The 25386-nt window shown below is 45.8% G+C and overlaps 1 protein-coding gene and 1 long non-coding RNA gene across 2 annotated transcripts; both read right to left on the bottom strand.

The window, feature by feature from the left end:
* Positions 1–7005: 7005 nt before the first annotated feature.
* LOC114768002 (protocadherin-10-like) lies at positions 7006–11811 on the bottom strand. Its single transcript, XM_028960022.1, has 3 exons — positions 8821–11811; positions 7445–7503; positions 7006–7197 (listed from the first exon to the last, which is right to left on the bottom strand). Exons 1-3 carry the CDS (start codon positions 11365–11367, stop codon positions 7026–7028), a joined length of 2778 nt encoding a protein of 925 aa, XP_028815855.1. The 5' UTR covers positions 11368–11811; the 3' UTR covers positions 7006–7025.
* Positions 11812–18033: 6222 nt separating this feature from the next.
* LOC114767759 (uncharacterized) lies at positions 18034–24071 on the bottom strand. Its single transcript, XR_003742981.1, has 3 exons — positions 24009–24071; positions 18406–18510; positions 18034–18326 (listed from the first exon to the last, which is right to left on the bottom strand). It is a non-coding gene; the product is annotated as an uncharacterized LOC114767759 (long non-coding RNA).
* Between the last annotated feature and the right edge of the window lie 1315 nt (positions 24072–25386).

The following is a 25386-nucleotide window of genomic DNA, read 5'->3' as shown; positions in this document are numbered from 1 at the left end:
CAAAACTAGTATCATGAAGTTATTGCAAACAGACAAATGTTCACTTATGTCAGTGCATTACACATAAATCAAAACCTCTATATCGTCGAATTTGACCTTCAATCAAATTGCATTACGCAAATGCTCAGTTGGTCTGAAATGCTTTTCATTCAATTGTGACTATTTAGTGATATGACATTTCTTTGACATGCCCTAGAGTAGCTGAAATGCACTTGGAATGGCTGCCATAGTAGACATTGTCTCCACTAGTATACAAGAGTAGTGAAAAGGGAAACACAGGATAAAAGCTGCTGTGTTGCCAAGAGAACAGGCTCCTCCCCTTTTTAAAAAATTTTACAAATTTGTCTCACGGAAATAACTGCACACAAGCAAAGTAACAAGCTGTCCTTTCCTCTGTCGGTTATTCAACCAATCCAGAACACATAAATGATACGGCATTAGGGACAGGCCCAGCGCTGCATTTTATTCAGCACCAGCGAGAGTCCGTAAAGATGCAAACTCCACCCACGCGAGACCACAAAGCCCATTGCAGCATTTCCCGCTATTTCCGTCCTGTTTGTCAAACCAGCGGGGCTGTCATTCAACTCCTGCAGCAGCGCTGAATGGCTTCCCCGGGCCTGTTTATAGCCCACAGAGCGACGCGGCAAGGCCTGGCGTCCCCGCGATAATTACATATAAACATATCAACAGACTTCACTCTCGATACCGCACTACCTACATGAATAATGTTCGTAATAAAAAAAGGGCATTACAGGAAATCCCACGGTTCTCGGACCGGCCATTATCTCCACTGTAATGGACGCTGGAAGGTTACAGTCATTATATAAAATATCACCCTGGGTTTTTTTTTTTTCAGCCACCACGACTGCGCCTCGGTGCCATTTTAAGACCCAGCGGGGGGATATGCCAGAAATATGTCTGCACTCTCCTGGCCATTGGAAATTGTTTTATTTTATTATTACCCCAGGTTCTGCAGATTGCAGTGTTTTAAACATTAAATATAAAAGCGAGGGAAAATCTCAGTTTCATTCTCTTAGGGAGATTTGAACAGCCAACGTTTTGCCGTTAATGCGCGGTCACCAAGAGACCTTTGAAATGCTGCAAAAGGGTCGTTGCTCTCCACGGAACGTGCACACTCACTCACAAAACAGTAGCAGAGCTTCCTCCAGGCCACACAGCACAGCAACAAAGGGCAGAATGAATGAAGAAAGGAACATCAGAACATAAAGGGGTGGATGAATGGCAATATGAAGGGATAAAGTAGAGATGGAGGAATGTCAAGGTTAGGGATGAAGAGAGCGAATTCTATGGCACTTCGAGCCATGAGCAGGTTTGAAGAAGAGGGTGGGGTTTAGTATCTTTGAATATTAGTTTTCTTTCAGATTGCCCATCCCCCCTTTTGGTCAACAGGTCGGATCTGAAGGGTGGAAGGCTCGGCCGAGGAGCCTCTTAATACTCACACAAATAGACGGGTTTGTAAGGCACGCGCGAGTTGACAGAAGTGCATCGAACTCTTTCCTCTCTAGGGTGCCGTGATGGTGAAGGTGGTTTTGGTGGTGGTGGGTGGTGGAGTGACGTCTCTTTGCCAAAGGTGGAGAATGACTTATCCCCGGATGCACCTCGCTCTCAAATACCTCAGTGTCGGGGACCGAGTCCATGCCTGGCACGTGCAGGTTGCTACGGTAGTCTGCGCCTTGGCGCCATCAGTGGGCACGAAGGTAGGCATCCAGCAGCGGTCTGAGTGGCCAAGCGCTTTACACTCTTCTGTGCAGTTTGAGAAGAGGTCCGCACCTGCAAACACAGAGAGGGAGGTCAGGATGTCTCTACAGAGCGTCCTAACACCCGCAGGTCATTTGGTCACTTGCTTGGTCGGGGCTCACTTGACCCTGCAAACTGAGAGCACAATGCAAGATCAACACAGAGCGTACAAGATGCCCCGAAGCCTATGACTTACACCCTGGAGATCCAACCATCCACATCGCATATCAAAAATGAAAATGCTGTAGTTCACTGTCAGTGGATCTCAAACTTTTTCATTATTATAAAACCCCCAACAGCCTATGTACCAAAATTGAAAACCAAGGAAATAAATAGTATCATGTGACAAACTCAACTCATCGCAACACCTATGGGATTTCTTGGGGTGAATTTAGGCCCAGCATCAAAACTCAAAATGTGTGACATTAAATGTGTAACATTATTTGCCGCCATCTATATATCTAATTTTTCAAGTAAGAACCATTTATTCAATGTGATACCGAAACCAAAGGATCTGGGATAAAAAAGCCTTGCAATCTTACACAGTCACTTAATGTCACTTTCTTTTTCTTTGTCCTAATTTGTCACCCGTACAAACATTTCCAGCCATTAAGTGTTCAGCCATGACTTCCTCAGGCGTTCAGTAGACACTCAGTAAATAACAAGCTGCACCAGCTTCAAACGAAAAAGCCAAGCGCTTGATATTGACAAATTTGAGAAGCGTTTGAAGAAAAAGAAGAAAAAGCAAAGCATGACATTAATGACTTAATTTGAAGCTGTTAAAGACCCCGGGCAGAATTTGGACAAAATGAATTTCGCTCCAGAGACTCAAATCATCCCCCCCCCAAAAAAAAAAAAAAATTGTCTTTTCTTCATTGGAGACAGACACAAAATGCTGAATAACCGTGATCAAAGCAAATATAGAACAGGCACACTGTCTCTCTAACACACACACCGAGCTCAGTGTGAGGAGTCAAATCTTAATTCCTCCTAGCAGGGTCCTCTCCTCTTCTCCTTGTGAGATCAAAGGCGGCCTGTGAGATGAGGCAAGCCCGCTGATAAACCCAATTCCCCTCTCCCCCATTCCGCTTCCTGACGTGGGGATGCAGGAGTCACACCCCAGCCCACACCACTTTTTTTTTAAATAGACAAGAACAAGGGACTTTTTTTTTTTTGCAGGAGGAATCAAAGGAAGTGGAGGGATGGGACTCCAAAGCTGCAAAATTAAAGTCTTTCTAATGGCATCTTGCTCATTTGGGACGATTTTCACATTGAAGCAGTTTATACCAAAAAAATTAATAAATAAATTTAGAGATTACCATATATTAGTCATAACCCGTGCTACTGAGCAGAAAAGCTGATGTTTATGGTAATGTATTATCCATTAGAGTAATTTTTTTAATATGTTCAGCAGCGATTCTGGAGATGCATGCTGAGCAAGGCTGTACTGCCTGCCTATGATATTCTTCTTTTTTTATGTTTACTTATGGTAATGAAGCTGCATGTTCATGGATCTGTAACAAATGCATTGTTGGGATCCCTTTGTATCTCATGCATACCTACCCCTATCCCAAATTTATACATTTCTTATTTTAGCAAAACTACACACCACAACCATCCATTTATCAGTAATCTCACTCTCATTTATTTATTTTTTTTTCAGAATTGCAGATGAGACATATGATGAAACAACAGCTGAAGCGTCGCGAGCCAGGAGTGGGGTTGGGAGGAAAAAAAAAAAAGAAGTTTGGAGCAGAAGTGTGGCGGGATCCCTCTCGGTTAAGCCGCGGAGAACTGGATCCCAGCAGGCTGCCAGCGAGGCTAATTGGAGCTGCTGAGTGCGAGACGAGGGCCGCTCCAAACCCCACTCAGCCAATCCTCCCCGAGATCCTCCTTCCCCTGCTCTCCAAATGACTCTGTAATTAAAAACCTCTGGGATTACCGAAGGCGGGCTCGAAAATGCATGTTGACGGGCGCAGGTTTGCGTGGAAGGTGGTCATTTCGGTGGTTGTAGGGCGAACGGGGGGGGATAATCCTCAATCTAAACGACCTTCCAGACGGTGCCCGACCAAGTCAGCACAGAGGAATTTGGGCTCGTCTTACAAAGAGGATTAATGAGGCAGCAGGCACGCCAACAAACCGCAAAAACACAAGCGCCTTCTGACAAGTGTCACACACTGTATTAGCCCCTAATCCACAGAGGAAACCATTATTTTTTTATTTTTTTTTACTGCTCATCACAATTTTAATAAAACGATCGGGGTCAGGGCGGAGCAATAACAAACTGTCCGCTGTCCGCAACGCCACGGAGGCCTCGCGGGCGCTGACGTGCGGGACGGTGGCTTGGCATTTTCAGACGCAGAGCGAGATAAGACAACCGACGGGGCCCCGCTGCAGCGGCCAGGCACACAATCGCACATTCTGAGACATTCTGATATTTTCCTTGACATTTTGATAAAAGAAAGAAAAAAAAAAAACTCTGGGGCTCCGACGAGCACCGGGCCCGTTTCCGGTCACGCCAATCGTTACGGGACACGAGACTCTAGTTCATCTAGAGTTATGTCAACAAGCCATGCAGTTAACCAACCAAATTTAAAAACCAATTATGGGATGAAATAAGGAATGAAGTAAAGGAGAAGTAGGGGTGCGGGCAGGACTGGTGGTCAGGGGGAACCCTGTCGTTCTCCAACGGCGTCTACAGTTTAAGATTCCACTCAGAACATAAGAAGTGTAAACCGGGGTCTGATAATAACCTTCATTTGCTAATTGGTATGCAGGGGTCTGGAAATAAATTACTGATCAGCGAGCTGTTACTGGGGTGATAACGTGAACGGAAGCTTAAATAGGGGATTTGCTCCGACCGTGGCGGCTCCTGAGAAGAAGACGGGGAAAAATGGAGGGATGGCAAGAGAAGGAGAGAAAGAGGAGGGAGAGAGAGAGAGAGAGAGAGAGAGAGAGAGAAAAAAACCTCTGTGCAGCTTCCCGTTGAAGACCTCGGAAAAAAAATCCATTAGCATTAGGCTACAAAATGGACTGAACATAGATTTAATCTTTCTGGCACAACAGTTGAAATATATATGTTTTGTGACATTAATTACATTGTAATTAATTGCATTACTTACTATACCATGACATTACATTATTCTCCCTGCTTGCCATTTAAGTGTGTGTGTGTGTGTGTGTGTTGTGTGTGTGTGTGTGTGTGTGTGTGTGTGTGTTGTTATTCCACGATTCCCAATATCGTATCAAAAAAAGGTATAATAATTGCATGAAATATAAATTAAATAAAAACTGTGATGTCCCTATCTACTACATGTGTGTACATTAAATACACATATGCATGTACAGATGTGGATTAATATGTGCTGTCATTCCTCATTAGCTGCATTATTTTTAGATCAGCCCACCACCGTGCAAGAACAGTTGTGCGCTGGTTCACTGTGGAATAACAGTAAATAGTGCGGTATTGAGCGTCGACACTGGTGACCTCCTGATTAAGCGCTTTGGTGCTAATGGCAGAGAGCGAGAGAGAGAGAGAAACTCTGGCCGCCCAAGCTACTCGCACAGCATTTAACCCAATGAAATAATAATAAAACAAAAAAAAACAATATGTTTAAAAAGTAAATCCAAGAGGATGATAATCTGATCCCCAGAGGATCCGCCAGTACTGTGAATGATGCGGCAAAGCCAAGGAACTCAATCCTCTTCTATAAGTAAGAGTGGCAAGCTGCTCATTCAATTAACCTAATCAAACAAGACAAGATATTAAAATAATATTAGTAATAATAAGTAGACGGCCCTGCGATCTCGCAGCAACAAACGTTCCAGAATAAATAAAAACCCAGGCGGCATGACAGATTGACTCTGGAACGCCGACAGATGGAATCTGCGCCACGAACGTGACCGACTGACCAAAAAAATATATATATATATATATATAAAAATGGAGACCAAGCGCTCATATCGCCTATAATTTACAGGCCAGTAAGTAGCCGGGGAGGCGAGTGGTACGCAGCATATGGTGGCGAAGAGCGCTGACAAATGAAGGCTAATGAGATGCATCTCTGCGGCTTATTGTTTATTTGTACACAGCCGTGCCGTAATTACGGGATGCGCGAGGTGCCCCGCTGTCGTCACCCGTGTCACCTCGCCTCGCGGGGCCACCTGTGCCCTTTGTCTGTGCAACCGTTCGCCGAGTGCAGGTGGAAGACAGGTGAGGGGTGCGGGGTGCCAATTGGGAGGCAAAACACTTCATTACTGGCCTGTTTTAGGAACCCAGCGTGGGGGCGTTCTAGGTATGGAGCAGATAAACAGGCCTGGGGCAGAGGGGGGCGGGGTTTAGCGCAGGAGGGGGAGGAGGAGGGGCGCACAGTGAATTAATCGCTTGATTGTTCGGGGCCGCGGCCTATTTGGTCCCATCCCACACCGTCAGTAGACGGCCTGGTCGGGTCCTCTTCTAAATTCCGTCACGTCCCGCAGCGGAGAGGCTATTGGCCTCATTAAGCCGCGCATTTACAAGCAGCAGAATTATCGTGGACGAGCCTTCTGTCATCTCAAGTGCAGAAAAACTCACAAATAAGTGAAGTGATTGTCATTGTGAAACACTGCAGCACAGCACACGGTGACATGGTGAAATGCGTCCTCTGCTTTTAACCATCCCCCTTGGTGAGCAGTGGGCGGCCAAGACAGGCGCCCGTTGGAGCAGTGTGTGGGGACGGCACCTTGGCGGATCGGCATTCGAACCGGCAGCCTTCTGATAACGGGGCCCCTTCCTTAACCGCTAGGCCACCGCTGCCCACCAAAAAAATAAAAAACATGTTCTGAAACTCTCAATGTGAGTAACAGGTAAGGATGTACCTTACTATGCATAGACATATATAAAAATCTGTTTAAAAAATAAAAATGGTACAGTCCCGCCAGAACACTGACGACCACGTCTAAAGAACAAAATCCAATGCACGTTGCAAAGTTTTTATCCTTTTCTTTTTCTGGAAATCCCTGGAAGCTAACTCTTGCTGCTAAAAAGGCGTCCGTTATAGCTATCTGATCAGCGTAAGGGCTTGTAAGACATGTATTGTCACATGGTGGTGAAGATGAAGAGCTGTTAGGATATTAGCAGTTTTTGGACAGTATGCATATGCGACAGTGGCCGATACTGATCAACTTGCAGAAAAAAAAAAGTTCCGGAGAACGAATTTGCGATCGCGACATCCTGGAGGAGTTGAGAGACGCCCGGTTAGATGAGTACGGTGCGAGCGCTGTCCATTTCAGAACCACGCCTGCGCAAAAAAAACCCCACAGGAAACCAAGCCAATCAGGCGCTTGTTACCTGAAGAGTGTCCCCCTCGGTGCGTGGCGTCGTGGTCCCTGGCCCCCTGCTCGCTGTCCCCGTGACCGCTGTCTTTTGAACTGACGATGTCCGCCTCCTGGAAGGCCGAGCTGCAAACGGCAGAAGAAAAACAGCCAAAGTGAGTTAGGCGCCACCTTTTTTTTTATATACATTTATTTGTTTCATTATTTACTTCATTTCAACCCGGACACAGCACAGTTTTCTAAATCCGCAAAAAAAAAAAAAAAAACAAGGTCTCTGAAGACAGACACGTTACATAAGCACCGCCATCATCCTCCTCCTCCTCTTCCATTGGCGTGGCGGGTTTTCTGGGGCGGTGGATAAAGCACGACTCACCTGTTCACGCGCCTGGGTCTGTCCACCAGGTAGCTGAGCTCCGAGCGCTGGTGTTTGTTCTGAGAGTTAGAAAAAATGGGGTTATTTCCACTAAGGTGCCTCAAACCGTGTCCATATTCCTTCTGCACATCATCAAAACCATCGGAGCACCAGAGGAGCATGTACACTGTGTAATATATGTAAATGTATGTACCGACTCCAAGAAAAAAGACTTATGGAAGACTATGTCCTTGTGTGTGTATGTATGTGTGTGTGTAATATAATTATTCCAAAAAGAATATTTTTTCTTTTTAATGGAAGAGGCCTGTCTTGATATAGATTCACTCTACGTCAACCGTTACATGCACGCTGCACTGCTACCATGTTGCACTGCGCGGACCGTCAGGCTGCGTCACTCCGAGCCGAAACGTTTCTGTTCTTTCATCGTCGCCTTATTTCGACCATGAGTACAGGGCACAGCGAGCGGAGGTCTCCGGCGAGGCGGCAATAGACGGCGCTTTGTCCCGGCGCGGCTTAACGGGGTCGTGCCCGGCGTGCGTAATGGAGCGCGGCGCAGCGGCCATCTTCCCCAACTTTATCTCTTCCCCTCTTTACTGACTTTATTTATACATGTGCATATAATGGAGGCTGGAGAGGGCGGGGGTGGGTCTCCAACCTGTTGGCGTGTTTGGCATTTTAAAGGCCTGCTGATGCGTGGGGGACGTCGTGCGCTCCTCCCCGGAAAAAATCATATCCCGATTTCACGGCCGCTTGAAGCCACTTCGCGCAGCGTATGCTGGGTAAGGACGGGTAGGGTGTGTTCTTTTTTTTTTTTTACATCATATGATTACACTTAACGGGCCTTTACGCTGAACCGATAACCAGGTCGCGCAATCTCGGCCACGCACGTCCTGCGCCTTCGTTTGGATCGGTGTGGGCAAACAAGGACTTTACAACCGTTCCGAACGGCGACGACGACGTCCGGCGCTTCACCGAAAGCAATTTTAAACGGGATGTGTCGCGCTTTTATGCCTCATCCGAGACGGGAGGCCTGACGCTTTTTGCACCTCGGACCGTTTACAAAAGATGGATGCGAAGGGTGTTGTACAGGGGCGGGGCTCTCCAGCCCAACCGACACGTCAACAATTCACATTTACGGCATTTATCAGACGGCCTTATCCAGAGCGACTTACAATCAGTAGTTACAGGGACAGTCCCCCCCCTGGAGCAACTTACGGTTAAGTGTCTTGCTCAGGGACACGATGGTAGTAAGTGGGGTTTGAACCTGGGTCTTCTGGTTCATAGGCGAGTATGTTACCCACTAATTCACCAATAAGTTTACTGATCCCCGGGTCAGGCGCCAGCTCCCGGTAAATACCACGTAACGGTGTCCTCACCTCTCCGGACAGGATGCTGCCGTTGGATATGATGTCGGGCTGCTGCTGGTCCCCGTAGCCGGTTCCGTGCTCGGCGTCGCCGGCGCGCGACGGCCCGCAGGCCTTGAGGAACATCAGGTCGGTCTTGGCCGACTCCGGGGTCAGGCACACCTGGTAGCAGTAGTTCTGGCTGGCGTGCAGCGAGGAGCCGAAGCCGCCGGACTCCTCGACGGGCACCTGGGCGGCGCCGCTGACGCTGACGCTCGAACCGGCGGCTGCGGCTGCGGCGGCGGCGGCGGCCCGAGGTGCGCGCTCTGCACCAGCATGATGTCCCGACTTGCTGAGCTTCTTCTTCTTCTTGCGCGCGGCCCGCGCCTGGCGGCCGCAGCAGCAGGAGCCGCCGGCCGCGCATGCGCCGTGCAGGCTGAGCTTCTTGTCCTTCTGGCAGCGCACCGCCAGCACGATCATGGCCAGGAGGAAGATGAAGGAGACCGAGCCCAGGGCGATGATGAGGATGAGGGTCAGGTCCAGGCTCGCGTCCTTTGCCTTCCCGCCGCCGCCGCCGACGCGCTCCCCCTCGCGCCCCTCCGCCACGCTGTCCACCAGCGTCACCACCACGCTCGCGCTCGACGACAGGGGCGGCTGGCCGTGGTCCCTCACCTCGATCAACAGGTCGTACAGCTGCTGCGCGTCCCGCTTGGCGGACACCCTGCGCGCCGTGCGCAGCTCGCCCGTGCGCCAGTCCATCCGGAACACGCCGTTCTCGTTCCCCTTCTGGATGCTGTAGGACAGGCGCGCGTTCTCGCCGTCGTCCGCGTCCATGGCCACCACGCGCGCCACCAGGTAGCCCGGTTCGGCCGAGCGCGGCAGCGGCTCCCGCGCCGTGCCGTTTCTGCCCAGGGGCGCGATCACGGAGGGCGCGTTGTCGTTCTGGTCCACGACGATGACGTTGACGGTGGCGTTGGAGGACAGCTCCGGGGTGCCACCGTCCGTCGCCTGGACCGTGAAGCTGAAGTCCTTCAGCTGCTCGTAGTCGAAGGAGCGCAGCGCGTAAAGGGCTCCGCTCTCGTTGTTGATGGACACGTAGGTCTTCACCGACATGCCCTGGATGTCGCACTCCAGGATGGTGTAGTTGAGGTGCGCGTTGCGTCCGACGTCGGGGTCGAGCGCGCTCACGGCGTGGATGTAAGCCCCGGGCACGTTGTTCTCGGTCACGTACACGTCGTACACGGGCTGCGTGAACGCGGGCGCGTTGTCGTTCTCGTCGGACACCTGGACCTTGATGGACTTGCTCGTGGCGAGGGACGGGTCGCCCTTGTCCCGCGCCACCACCGTCACCGTGTACGAGTCCGCCGTCTCCCGGTTCAGCGGCCCGTCCGTCACGATGGTGTAGTAGCTCCGGAAGGAGGTCTTGAGCTTGAACGGCACGTCGCCCAGGATCTCCACGTGGATCTGCCCGTTCTCCTCCGAGTCCTTGTCCGTGGCGCTGAGCAGCGCGATCACGGTGCCCGGGGCGGCGTTCTCGCTCACGGACTCGGTCACCGTGCTGAAGGTGATCTCCGGCGCGTTGTCGTTCACGTCCAGCACCTTCACCAGGACCTTGCAGTGCGCCGGCACCGCGTTCGGACCCATGTCCTTCGCCTGCACGTAGATCTGGAACAGGCTGCTCTCCTCGAAGTCCACGTCCCCGCGCACCTCCACGCGGCCGGTGCGGGCGTCCACGTCGAACAGCTCCTTCGCTCGGCCGGAGATGTGGTTGCTGAACGAGTAGACCACCTCCCCGTTCGCACCCTCGTCCAGGTCGGTGGCGTTGAGCTGGATGACCAGCGCGCCCTGGGGCGCGTTCTCGGCGAGGCTCACCGAGTACACCGGCAGGTCGAACACGGGCACGTTGTCGTTGGAGTCCAGCACTCGGACCACCAGCAGCGCCGTGCCGGTCCGGGGGGGCTGGCCGCCGTCCACCGCGGTCAGCACGTACCTGTGGACCGCCTGCTGCTCGCGGTCCAGCGGCTTCTCCAGCACGAGCTCCGCGAACTTGTTCCCGTCGCTCTGCGTCTGCACGTCCAGGTAGAAGAAGTTGTTGGTGGTGATGTCGTAGGTGCGCAGCGCGTTGCTGCCGACGTCGGGGTCGAACGCGCTCTCCAGCGGGAAGCGGGTTCCCGGGGTGGCGCTCTCCGAGATCTCCACCGTGATGTCGGTCTCCGGGAAGGCGGGCGGGTTGTCGTTAATGTCCACGACCTCGATCTCCACGCGAAAGAGCTCCAGCGGGCTCTCCAGGAACACCTCGAGGTGCAGCAGGCAGGTGGCACTCAGGTGCTTGCAGATGCGCTCGCGGTCGATCTTCTCGTTCACGTAGAGCACGCCGGTCTCCAGGTTCACGTCCAGGTACGGCGTCCGCGAGCTGGGCACAGTCTGGAAGCGGCGTGACGCGAGCTTGGTGAGGTCCAAGCCCAGGTCCTCCGCGATATTCCCCACGAAAGTGCCGTGCTCTGCCTCCTCGGGTACGGAGTAACGGATCTGCGACGCAACGCCATCCGCGAGACACAGCAGGATCCAGACCACAATCATCTCCAAAAAAAAAACACGCAAAATCCCCCAACAAGTGCGCGTGGGCTAAAAAAAAAAAGAAGAAGAGAAGAAGATGAAAGCTATTCCGAAACTGCCATCTCGCCTACTCCACTCTGGCTCGTGGAAAAAAGTGCAAATGTTCCCATGTAGAGCTGTCGCCGGATCCCCCCACTCCGTCAGAAAAATAAAAATGAAACGATAAATTAACAAAATGAGGTGTTACACGGAAGGAGTTCTCTGCCGAAAAAAAATAAACAAATTAAAAATACTGAGGATGGGGGGAATAAAAAAACATCAAAAATCCATAAATCCGATTAATCGCGCTTATCGGTTCGGCCCGTGGTCTCCGGGATCCCTTTAAAATGGCAAAAAAAAAAATGACCGCGGTAATTATTACTTTTACTTCGTATGACGGGACTCGTATGACGGCGCTCCGACGCTCTCGGCTCTTGCAGTACTGCCGCGGCTCCGCTCAGAGGCTCGCTTTTGCCACGGCCCCCCCTCGACCGGGCCGACCAATCACAGGCCAGGAGCGCGCAGGGCGCGCCTGCCATTGGTCAGCCGTCAAGCCAGTCTGCCTCGCGTCACCGTGTCGGTGGGGATGGCCCCGCCCCCGAGCGCGGATGCAGCAGGATCTCGTCTCGCTAAATCGAATAGCCGTTGACCGCGACGTTGCCAAATCCGCTTATTTTAAACGACGGACGTTTATGGAACGTTTATTAAAATATGCCAAAAAGACGCGATTGTCTTTAAATGTGTTGAAGAATGGAAATTAAGAATAATTTATTTGACCTCAGGTGGGTAATACCAAATAACATACAGCCCTGTATGTTTAAACCAACAAGTAAATCTGTGAACATGTGAGTTTTGAATGCGAGAACTTTACATCGGTGTTTTACTCTTTCTTAAGGATAGAATTTACATACAGTCTCTTTATTGTTGAAATTAAAGTCCCCAGTTTTTTTTTTTTCTTCATTACAAGATCTGGCAACACCTCAGATGAACTGGAGAGCAACGGAGAAGAAAGTTGCGCATAAAACCAAAAAGGAGCAACATCATCGCTCTCTTTCTTCCTTTCTCTCTCTCTCTCTCTCTCTTCTTGTTAAACATTAGTATTGATTGACGCGCCTTCACGGTGCTGCCACAATTGTCTTAATTGCGGTCTTGGCGAACGTTCAAATGCTCATCTGCCGATTTGATTAATTCGCGGGTCAGGTCGCGGAATAAACGCGTTCAGTTTACTACAGTACGCCGCAGTGCTCGCTGTCTGTTCTCCTAATTCTGCATTTTTAATAAGTTCGCGGCCGCCAACTTATTAAGAGTCGATATGGCCACGAGTTGCTCCCGAAACGGACGAATTAAATCGCGGATGTTTAAGTACTAATTAAATGAGAGGGGGCGGGGTCAAGGGTGAGTCCTGCCTCACTGGACAGATGTGGCTTCTTTAGCCTAAATTATAAGGTATTTTTAAATGAATGGCTTGCAAGCCAATAGCGCGTCGTAACAAGAACCAACTTCCCGTTTTCTTAACGTTTATGTTTTTTTAATCTCGCACCTGCACTCTCTCTCTCTCTCTTTCTCTCTCTCTCTCTCTCTCTCTCTCTCTCCCTCTCTCTCTCTCTCCTCCCCGCTGACGCCCAAGCGCAGGCTGCATGCGCCTCCTCGCGACCAAACCGGAGAGAGAGAGCGAGAGAGAGAGAGAGAACGTCACTCGACTTGTCACACGAAGTCACGTGGTCTGAACCGGAGACTTCATCATTTCGTATTTTATGTTGTGGTGTTTAACAAATCACAAAAAAGTGATGATGATTAATTTTATTTGCATTTTAATTGCATTTCTTATTATCGTGCGTTCTATAAATATTTTGTAATGTACCAGATAAGTGAAAGAGTTCAGTCATTTTAACCAAGTGTACAAAGTATTTGTGCTGCAAACCCGGAGCACGGTCACGGTCGTGGTGACGGGGACAACGCGGGCTCCCCCTAGCGGGTCTCTCACGCATCCGACAAAGAAATAAAGACGCGGAACGTCGGAGAAAATAAAGGACGGATCGAGCAGAAGAAGAAGAAGAAGAAGAAGTGAAGAAGTGCAGGAATGAACTACGTCGACGTGGGTCCCGCTGCGCCGGACGGAGGCTGCGCACTGCGCGCCTTTAGGATCAATATTGGAACGTTATGGACAGGTGCCCATTAGAATTTATGATTGTGACCGTTTTTTTTTTTTTTGGTCAGATTGCACGTGTAATTGGGTCGACATCCACGCTAGAATTCCTCGTTGCCGCGTGGTCTGTGATAAAAATCTACATCTCGGTTGTCCCAATATGCATCGCAACTGCAAGAATAAAACATTGTGGTATGGGTGCAAAGTGCTTTTCGGTATGGCAGAGCATGAGAATTAGTAAAAATCTAGTGATTTATCATTCTGATTTATCATACATAATACGATGAGGCAAACAATTATCATTTCAGAAAGTTTATAGATAAACTCTCCCTATATACATGCACGAATAGAGAGAGGGAGAGAGAGAGATGGTTCTTTCTACTGCAACTTTATGATTTCTGCCAGGGGTTCCAGGAGGTTGGTGCAGTGGTGGGAACGGACCCGTAACCATAAGGTTGCCGGTTCGAATCCCGAACCGCCAAGATGCCACAGAGCAAGGTACCGTCCCCACACACTGCTCCCCGGGCGCCTGTCATGGATGCCCACTGCTCACCAAGGGTGATGGTTAAAAGCAGAGGACACATTTCGTTGTGTCACCGTGTGCTGTGCTGCAGAGTTTCACAATGACAATCACTTCACTTTCACGGTGAGGTAGGCTGCCGTCGCGACTGCTCCGTCCCCGTTTAGTTTGTTTTTGTCATTTAACCTTGTTTCCACCACCATGGAGCGCATTAAGTACAGTAGAGGCACTCTTGTCTCTATTAGTATACAATGCACTTACAATTATCTAAAGCATTTCACTGCATATCCTACCGTGTGCAGTGGTGGGGGCAGTGGTGGCCTAGCGGTTAAGGAAGCGGCCCCGTAATCAGAAGGTTGCCGGTTCGAATCCCGATCCGCCAAGGTGCCACTGAGGTGCCACTGAGCAAAGCACCGTCCCCACACACTGCTCCACATGATTGTCACATGTGTATCACACGTGACAATCACTTCACTTTGACTTTTGTGTTTGACTATAGACCCAGGAGTCTCACATTCTTCAAATATGTCCAAATGATGGCTTTACCTTTCATTTGGAGCTGATGATTGTGCAAGGTAGATTGTCAACAGCTCCTAAATTCTCCTGAAGCTAATGTGACATTCCAGTTAAGGCAAAAAGGAGGAGATGGCGGATGGTATCCTCTTCCTTGCATGAATATTTGATGGTGTTGTGTGGAGTCAGTGTGTCCGGCTGCGCTCTGTTTGTGTGCCTCCGCTCTGGCTGCCTCCAGACGTCCGTCAGTTCGGCTCGACTCGCTGAGATGTCGCTGAGATGTTGGTGTACCTCAGCACCTCAGCTTCATACAGGATGGGGGAAGGGGGCTTAGAAGAAGTGTGTGTGTGTGTGTGAGAGAGAGAGAGATAGAGAGAGAGTGTCAAGCCACTGTTATTTATGTAGCATATTTTAAAAAGGAAAGGTGTCGTACCAAAGTGCTTTCCAGTCAATTTACAGCAACAAGAATGAAAAAGGCAAAAACATCATAAATCCTTACATATGGATAATAGACCAGAATAATGCCAGCAAGCCAATAAAAATGCCATAAAAGAACAAATTAAAATGAAAAGTGCACTTGGAATTTAAAAAGGCTCGGAGAATGCATCAGCACGATTAAACCCCAGGGACAATCCTGTAAAAGTGGGTCTTCAGTCTGGTTTATAAATGTGTGCAAGCAGGTTGCAGATCAGACGTAGGCTGAAAGACTAGTCCTGGCATGTGATAAAAATTGGAGCATTTTCATCGGAGGACATGGAGAGTACGGGGTGAGGGGATTGGGAGATACAATAGTGATTTAATCAAATTGACAGCAGACTAGAATACAATCTGGCTTCAGCGTCACCTTTCGGTATCTGGCTTGGGTTCCTCGCGGCAACTCGCTATCGCCTCTTGAGGCACACAGTGGCATTACAAGCTCAGTTTGAATTATTTGGGGGGAGCATGGCTCCCCTGACAAAAATCACAGGCTCTCCTGAAAGGGGGTACTCTTAAATGACAGTGTTAATCTAACATCATTGCACTTATTTCATGCCATCAGAATAAATGAGTTATACTTATTCCTTGCACAATTTTTTTATTTTCCATGCAATAAGGATCTTGATTTAAATGTTAGAGCATAAATATCCGTCTCCACTAACTAACAAAATTTGGTGTCTTCTCCGATTGTGGCATTCATGCATAGCGGTGCCACACGCAAAATGACATTTCTTTGTTATTTGGCCAATATGAAGTGTTACTGATGTGATTAACTGCTATAAACTATAATAGTAATATATATTATAGTAGTATCCCCTCTACTGACCTCTATCGCACGCACCGCTAATAGTGTGTGATCCACAACAGTGAACAGTGCCGCCCTGAATGGACCTATGATTATAAGGTATTGTCGTTGGCGTCCCAACTATTGGAAATACCTCTGCCACCCGACACACAGATGTAGTTGACACACGAAAAACAAAAAAAAAGTAGTGAGCATACAAACCTTAAATGCACTCCTACCTTCAAAATGGAGCAATCAGGTTAAACCTTTCCTAGCGGTTAAGGAAACGAGCCCTTTAAAGAAGCGGAAAAGGAATCGATAGGTTGTGGGTTCGAATCCCGAGGTGAGGTACCGAGGAGCAACAGCACTGTTTCCACATTGCTCAACACGGATTTGATGGGCAGTGCAGTGGTGGCCTAGCGGAAGTTTGCTCACTGAGGTGCCACTGAGCAAACTGTGTGCTGTGCTGCTGTGTATCACATGCGACAATCACTTCACTTTAATTCATTAAAAACAACATGTAATGCAATGGATGAGTGTGGAGTGGTGTGTGTGTGTGAAAGAGAAAGAGAAAGTTTTAGAGTGAGAAAGTGTGTGTTAAAGAGGACGAGAAAGTGTGTGTAAATCTGTGTTTGTGAGTGTGTGATCTACTTCTCTGACAGACACATGGGTAGATGGGTAGAGACGGGAAGAGGCAGCGCTCTGACAGCACTATTGTTTTCACTCAAAAGAGCCTTTTTAAAAATTAAGGCCTCCCCGCGAAAAAAAAAAAAGCGAGGCCTGCGGTGGCGGGAAATCTGGCCGCCGAGCCGCGCTCCTCGCCGGCTGTGGGCGAGAACGCTCCTCCGTGGCCCACCAGCCCCGGCTGACGGCTGCGGCGAACCGCCGCTGCGCTGTCCTTGTTTCGGCCAGGAGCTGATGCAGGCTGCCAGTCCACGCGTTTCTCCTCCACCTCCATTTCCCCGAAGGGCCACCATCCGGAAGCGTTTAGAGGCGTGATGACGGCTTCGCGGCGAGAGCTGTCCGCCCGAGGCCCGTCCATCAAGCCTGTCAGTGCCATTTCATGATGGAAAACGGCGGAGCTTCGGAAAAGGCCGGGCCTGGACTTCACCGCGACCCGCACACTGCGGAGGCTCCGCCTCTCGACCGCCTCGCCGTCCGAATTATTCCTTCCGTCTCAGATCTTATCCGCGCAAACGCGACAACTGTTGAGACAGCGTGCGTTTTTCCGCAGTGACAAAACGCATTGTCTCGCCAAGTATCGCGCGTGATTTATTTAATTACACTTTTATGGCTTATTTAATTGCTCTGGGTAGCGGGAGCGGTGATTGCCACGGCGTCCTTGTGCGAGAGCATTAAAATGAAAATGAATGGCAACGCGCCCCTGGTGATGAGCATTATTTGTGAAAACAGTGTCATGCTCTGACCTAGATGTAGGTCCCCTTTAGGTATACAATTTTTTTTTACATGCAAATGTGCCAAGATGGTGTCTATTACGACGTGGAACACACACACACACACACACACACACACACACACACAGTAATGTAAATACGACACAAATGAAGGAATGTTTCAAAGGGCCCGATCAAAGAGGACATCAAATGAGGAATAATCTGGAACGAAATACACTTGGAAGAGCCACATGTAGGTCAAGTAGTCATGCAGTGTGTATCAGTGTCAATTTCTCATCAGGGTGCACAGACACACACACACACACACACACACACACACACACATACTTGTGTAGCCGCAATTTGGGGACTACATGCACGATGCCACATCGTGGGGACGTGCATTTCTAAAGGCTTTATGAAAAATCTAAAGATAGATTTATGTTTCATTTGAGGCTTTAAAAATGACTGTCACTTTAAAATATAGAAAATACATTAATAAAGCAATGTGACATTTTCCTACAAACTGGGGACCTTGTCTGGTAGACATCACTTGTGAGGACCAGCAGACACACATAGTGAACTGTCTGGTTAACTGTAAGATGTAGGTACTTGTGAACAACATGGGGACGAAACAGCTGGGATGCAGCTATAATGAATGAAAAGATCAAAATTTAATAACATGAATAAAATATTTATTTTTTTTTGCTATTTTTATGTAGCATTCTGAACAGTATTCTGTACATATTTACATTCGATTCAAAGACACTTTACTGAATTGCACCCATTTCCAAAAAAAAAAAAAGAGATTCTAAGATCCTTTTAAAACAAATGTAATAACCAGAAATCTAAAATACCAGAAAATAAGATACCAAACAAAATAAAATAACTGACTTTACATTCTTCTTTTAAGGGTAGTGATTTTGTTCTTCACAAAGAACTTTACAGACAACCAATCCCTGTCTTTCAAGGCAACAGGTTCAGCATTTATACAGGCCTCACATTGTTGTTTTCCTGGCACTGTACAAGTTTTGATGAACCTGTTTAGATGCTTTTCAACTGCATTCATTTCATCACTGTCCCATTTCTTTTTCTTTACCACCTTTCGACCTGAATGAACAAAGCACATCAGAAAAAACAGAGATTTTTAAGTTCATAAAGGCTTTCTATGAAGTTTAACAAACAGTACCTTTCATGGTAGTTGTGGTACTTGTTATTTCTGTTGCTTGTTCAATTGAAGATTTCTGGACTTCTTTTGCAGAAGGATCTATGGGTGGTTCTACATCAAGAGCCACTTAAACACAAAACAAATGCATTCAAAATTGTTAAGGATTTGATTCTTTCTTGGAGAAAATACACTGCTCACAAATTAAGGGAACACAGAAATAAGACATCCTACATCTGAATGAATGAAATATTCTTATTAAATACTTCTTTACATAGTTGAATGTGCTAACTACAAAATCACACAAAAATTATCGATGAAAATCAAATTTATCAACCCATGAAGCTCTGGATTTGGAGTCACACTCAAAATTAAAGTGGCAAAACAAACTATGGGCTGATGTAATGTCCTTAAAATAAGTAAAAATGAGGCCCAGTAATGAGGCCTTCACGTGCCTCTATGACCTCCCTACAATGACTGGACATGCTCCTGTTTAGGTGACGGATGGTCTCCTGAGGGATCTCCTCCCAGACCTGGTCTAAAGAATCCGCCAACTCCTGCACAGTCTGTGATGCAACGTGGTGTTGGTAGATGAAGCGAGATATGATGTCCCAGATGTGCACATGGGGTCTGAAGATCTCATCTCGGTAGTTAATGGCAGTCAAGCTACATCTGGCGAGCACATGGAGGGTTGTGCGCCCCCCTAAAGAAATGCCACCCCACACCACTACTGACCCACTGCCACACTGGTCATGCTGGAGGATGTTGCAGGCATCAGAATGTTCTCCATGGCGTCTCCAGACTGTCACATGTCACATGTGCTCTGTGTGAACCTGGTTTCATCTGTGAAGAGCACAGGGCGCCAGTGGCGAATTTGCCAATCTTGTTGTTCTTTGGCAAATGCCAAACATGCTGCACAGTGTTGGGCTGTAAGCAAAACCCCAATCTATGGACATCGGGCCCTCATACCACCCTTGTGGAGTCTGTTTCTGACCATTTGAGCAGAGCAGAGAGGCCTGCTGGAGGTCATTTTGCAGGGCTCTGGCAGAGGTCCTCCTGTTCCTCCTTGCACAAAGGTGGAGGTAGCGGTCCTGCTGCTGGGTTGCCCTTCTACTGCCTCCTCCATGTCTTCTGATGTACTGGCCTGTTTCCTGGTAGTGCCTTCATGTTCTGGACTCTACACAAACCTTCTTGCCATAGCTTGCATTGATATACCTAACACTTGAACACTTCCTAACATATCCTAACACTTAAACACTTTTGTTAAAACTGCATATCATATCATGTATGACTGTGTATGTGACAAATAAAATTTGAATTTGATCCTGAACGAGCTGCACTACCTGAGCCACTTATGTCAGTTGTAGACTCCATTTCATGCTACCATGGAGTCTCTTAGCTATTTCACTAAAGCCTTCATTTTAGAAGACAACGTGGGTACCTGCTGAGGCACGTACACAAAACTTGTTGAGTCTTATTAACCTTTCAACAATAGTGGTGAAGCACATTCTACTTTGTAGGGATGTCACATATATTTACATTGAAGGGACTTAATGTTTATTAAGTAAAAGAGAAGTGATTGTCATTGTGATACACTGCAACACAGCACATGTGCACACAACTAAATGTGTCCTTTGCTTTTAACCCATCACCGTTGGTGAGCAGTAGGCAGCCATGAAAGGCGCCTGGGGAGAAGTGTGTGGGGACAGTGCTTTGCTCAGTTGCACCTTGGCGGATCGGAATTCGAGATTCGATATTATGATAAAAATACATTGAAAAGAACAGTTTCATACCTGAATGTGGAAGATACTCTCAACCTGTGAACTGGCAGTGCAATTCTGACTGTCTGATTGCAATTTGACCAAATGTAAAAGTAATGTTTGCATTCTGCAAGCACACTACATAATTTCAAAATTTAAATGTACTAACAGTTATACATGTCATTATCAAAATAGGTGTAGTGTGTGGACTTAGTGTAGAGATTTTTTTTTAGAAGACAATGTGGGGACATTGTGGGGGAGGTGCAGCACTTCTCATCCTGAGTCTTGTGAATCTTTCATAAACATTTGTGATACATAATACTTTATGGGGACTTCACATATATCTTGCACATTGCACATTGTGGGGACTTAACGTATATTGTAATTAAAATACATAAAAAAGAGCAGTTTCATACCTGAATGTGGAAGATACTGTCATGCTGTGGACTGTCTGTGCAATGCTGATTGTCTTCAGAGGCACCATCTGATTTGGGGCAGTTACTGGCTTGGTTCATACCCTTTATTGTCTCCTATAATGAACAAAACAGTCAGCCATTAGACCAAACATAAAAGATATGTTGCCATTCTACAACCACACTACATATTTTCAATGTTTAAATGTACTAACAGTTATACATGTCATTAAAATAATTAATTTTGTTACAAAATCCTAATAGATCAAAATAGGTGTAGTGTGTGGACTTAGTGTAGAAATGTTTTTTTAGAAGACAATGTGGGGACATAGTGGGAGAGGTGCAGCACTTCTCATCCTGAGTCTTGTGAATCTTTCATAAACATTTGTGATACACAATACGTCATGGGGACTTCACATATATCATGCACAGTGCACATTGTGGGGACTTAACGTATATGGTAATTAAAATACATAAAAAAAGAGCAGTTTCATACCTGAATGTGGAAGATACTGTCATGCTGTGAACTGTCTGTGCAATGCTGATTGTCTTCAGAGGCACCATCTGATTTGGGGCAGTTACTGGCTTGGTTCGTACCCTTTATTGTCTCCTATAATGAACAAAACAGTCAGCCATTAGACCAAACATAAAAGATACGTTGCCATTCTACAACCACACTACATATTTTCAATGTTTAAACGTACTAACAGTTATACATGTCATTAAAATAATTAATTTTGTTACAAAATCCTAATAGATCAAAATAGGTGTAGTGTGTGGACTTAGTGTAGAGATTTTTTTTTAGAAGACAATGTGGGGACATAGTGGGGGAGGTGCAGCACTTCTCATCCTGAGTCTTGTGAATCTTTCATAAACATTTGTGATACACAATACTTTATGGGGACTTCACATATATCATGCACATTGCACATTGTGGGGACTTAACGTATATTGTAATTAAAATACATAAAAAAGAGCAGTTTCATACCTGAATGTGGAAGATACTGTCATGCTGTGAACTGTCTGTGCAATGCTGATTGTCTTCAGAGGCACCATCTGATTTGGGGCAGTTACTGGCTTGGTTCATACCCTTTATTGTCTCCTATAATGAACAAAACAGTCAGCCATTAGACCAAACATAAAAGATATGTTGCCATTCTACAACCACACTACATATTTTCAATGTTTTAAATGTACTAACAGTTATACATGTCATTAAAATAATTTATTTTGTTACAAAATCCTAATAGATCAAAATAGGTGTAGTGTGTGGACTTAGTGTAGAGATTTTTTTTTAGAAGACAATGTGGGGACATTGTGGGGGAGGTGCAGCACTTCTCATCCTGAGTCTTGTGAATCTTTCATAAACATTTGTGATACATAATACTTTATGGGGACTTCACATATATCTTGCACATTGCACATTGTGGGGACTTAACGTATATTGTAATTAAAATACATAAAAAAGAGCAGTTTCATACCTGAATGTGGAAGATACTGTCATGCTGTGGACTGTCTGTGCAATGCTGATTGTCTTCAGAGGCACCATCTGATTTGGGGCAGTTACTGGCTTGGTTCATACCCTTTATTGTCTCCTATAATGAACAAAACAGTCAGCCATTAGACCAAACATAAAATATATGTTGCCATTCTACAACCACACTACATATTTTCAATGTTTTAAATGTACTAACAGTTATACATGTCATTAAAATAATTAATTTTGTTACAAAATCCTAATAGATCAAAATAGGTGTAGTGTGTGGACTTAGTGTAGAGATTTTTTTTTAGAAGACAATGTGGGGACATTGTGGGGGAGGTGCAGCACTTCTCATCCTGAGTCTTGTGAATCTTTCATAAACATTTGTGATACACAATACTTTATGGGGACTTCACATATATCATGCACATTGCACATTGTGGGGACTTAACGTATATTGTAATTAAAATACATAAAAAAAGAGCAGTTTCATACCTGAATGTGGAAGATACTGTCATGCTGTGGACTGTCTGTGCAATGCTGATTGTCTTCAGAGGCACCATCTGATTTGGGGCAGTTACTGGCTTGGTTCATACCCTTTATTGTCTCCTATAATGAACAAAACAGTCAGCCATTAGACCAAACATAAAAGATATGTTGCCATTCTACAACCACACTACATATTTTCAATGTTTTAAATGTACTAACAGTTATACATGTCATTAAAATAATTAATTTTGTTACAAAATCCTAATAGATCAAAATAGGTGTAGTGTGTGGACTTAGTGTAGAGATTTTTTTTTAGAAGACAATGTGGGGACATTGTGGGGGAGGTGCAGCACTTCTCATCCTGAGTCTTGTGAATCTTTCATAAACATTTGTGATACACAATACTTTATGGGGACTTCACATATATCATGCACATTGCACATTGTGGGGACTTAACGTATATTGTAATTAAAATACATAAAAAAGAGCAGTTTCATACCTGAATGTGGAAGATACTGTCATGCTGTGGACTGTCTGTGCAATGCTGATTGTCTTCAGAGGCACCATCTGATTTGGGGGCAGTTACTGGCTTGGTTCATACCCTTTATTGTCTCCTATAATGAACAAAACAGTCAGCCATTAGACCAAACATAAAAGATATGTTGCCATTCTACAACCACACTACATATTTTCAATGTTTTAAATGTACTAACAGTTATACATGTCATTAAAATAATTAATTTTGTTACAAAATCCTAATAGATCAAAATAGGTGTAGTGTGTGGACTTAGTGTAGAGATTTTTTTTTAGAAGACAATGTGGGGACATTGTGGGGGAGGTGCAGCACTTCTCATCCTGAGTCTTGTGAATCTTTCATAAACATTTGTGATACACAATACTTTATGGGGACTTCACATATATCATGCACATTGCACATTGTGGGGACTTAACGTATATTGTAATTAAAATACATAAAAAAGAGCAGTTTCATACCTGAATGTGGAAGATACTGTCATGCTGTGGACTGTCTGTGCAATGCTGATTGTCTTCAGAGGCACCATCTGATTTGGGGCAGTTACTGGCTTGGTTCATACCCTTTATTGTCTCCTATAATGAACAAAACAGTCAGCCATTAGACCAAACATAAAAGATATGTTGCCATTCTACAACCACACTACATATTTTCAATGTTTTAAATGTACTAACAGTTATACATGTCATTAAAATAATTAATTTTGTTACAAAATCCTAATAGATCAAAATAGGTGTAGTGTGTGGACTTAGTGTAGAGATTTTTTTTTAGAAGACAATGTGGGGACATTGTGGGGGAGGTGCAGCACTTCTCATCCTGAGTCTTGTGAATCTTTCATAAACATTTGTGATACACAATACTTATGGGGACTTCACATATATCATGCACATTGCACATTGTGGGGACTTAACGTATATTGTAATTAAAATACATAAAAAAGAGCAGTTTCATACCTGAATGTGGAAGATACTGTCATGCTGTGGACTGTCTGTGCAATGCTGATTGTCTTCAGAGGCACCATCTGATTTGGGGCAGTTACTGGCTTGGTTCATACCCTTTATTGTCTCCTATAATGAACAAAACAGTCAGCCATTAGACCAAACATAAAATATATGTTGCCATTCTACAACCACACTACATATGTTCAATGTTTAAATGTACTAACAGTTATACATGTCATTAAAATAATTAATTTTGTTACAAAATCCTAATAGATCAAAATAGGTGTAGTGTGTGGACTTAGTGTAGAAATTTTTTTTTAGAAGACAATGTGGGGACATAGTGGGGGAGGTGCAGCACTTCTCATCCTGAGTCTTGTGAATCTTTCATAAACATTTGTGATACACAATACGTCATGGGGACTTCACATATATCATGCACATTGCACATTGTGGGGACTTAACGTATATGGTAATTAAAATACATAAAAAAAGAGCAGTTTCATACCTGAATGTGGAAGATACTGTCATGCTGTGAACTGTCTGTGCAATGCTGATTGTCTTCAGAGGCACCATCTGATTTGGGGCAGTTACTGGCTTGGTTCGTACCACTTATTGTCTCCTAAAATGAACAAAACAGTCAGCCATTAATCCAAACATAAAAGATACGTTGCCATTCTACAATCACACTACATATTTTCAATGTTTAAATGTACTAAGAGTTGTACATGTGTTACAAAATCCTAATAGATCAAAATAGGTGTAGTGTGTGGACTTAGTATAGAGATTTAATTTTAGAAGACAATGTGGGGACATAGTGGGGGAGGTGCAGCACTTCTCATCCTGAGTCTTGTGAATCTTTCAAAAAGATTTGTGATACACAATAGTTCATGGGGACTTCACATATATCATGCACATTGCACAGTGTGGGGACTTAACGTATATTATATTAAAATTACATTTTAAAAAGAAGTATCATACCTGAATGTGGAAAGTCTCAACCTGTGAACAGTCTGTGGAATGCTGAATGTCTTCAGAGGTACCATCTGATTTGGGGAAGATATTAGCTCTGTCTACACCACTTATTGTCTCCTGGAATGAACAAAACAGCCAACAATTAGACCAAATATGAAAGTTATGTTTGCATAACTTTAAAATGCACACTCTCATTCTAAAAGTATGGATAATATCGGGTAATTAAACAGCAGTTTTATACCTGATTGTTGAGGGTGCAGTTATCCAATGAACTTTGGGTGTAATGTAGATCCTTTTCAGAGGCGTTTTCTGACCTGGGACAGTTACTGGCTCCTTCCATTCCACTTCTTTCTTCCTGAAATTATCAAAGGAATCCCCAATAAGTCCCCAAATACTGGTAAAAGATAAAAAAGCTGAA

The sequence above is a fragment of the Denticeps clupeoides genome, chromosome 18 (genome assembly GCF_900700375.1).
Source record: "Denticeps clupeoides chromosome 18, fDenClu1.1, whole genome shotgun sequence".
Lineage (NCBI taxonomy): Eukaryota > Metazoa > Chordata > Actinopteri > Clupeiformes > Denticipitidae > Denticeps > Denticeps clupeoides.
The sequence above is the reverse complement of the archived record's forward strand: the minus strand, read 5'-3'. Positions and strand labels throughout refer to the sequence as shown.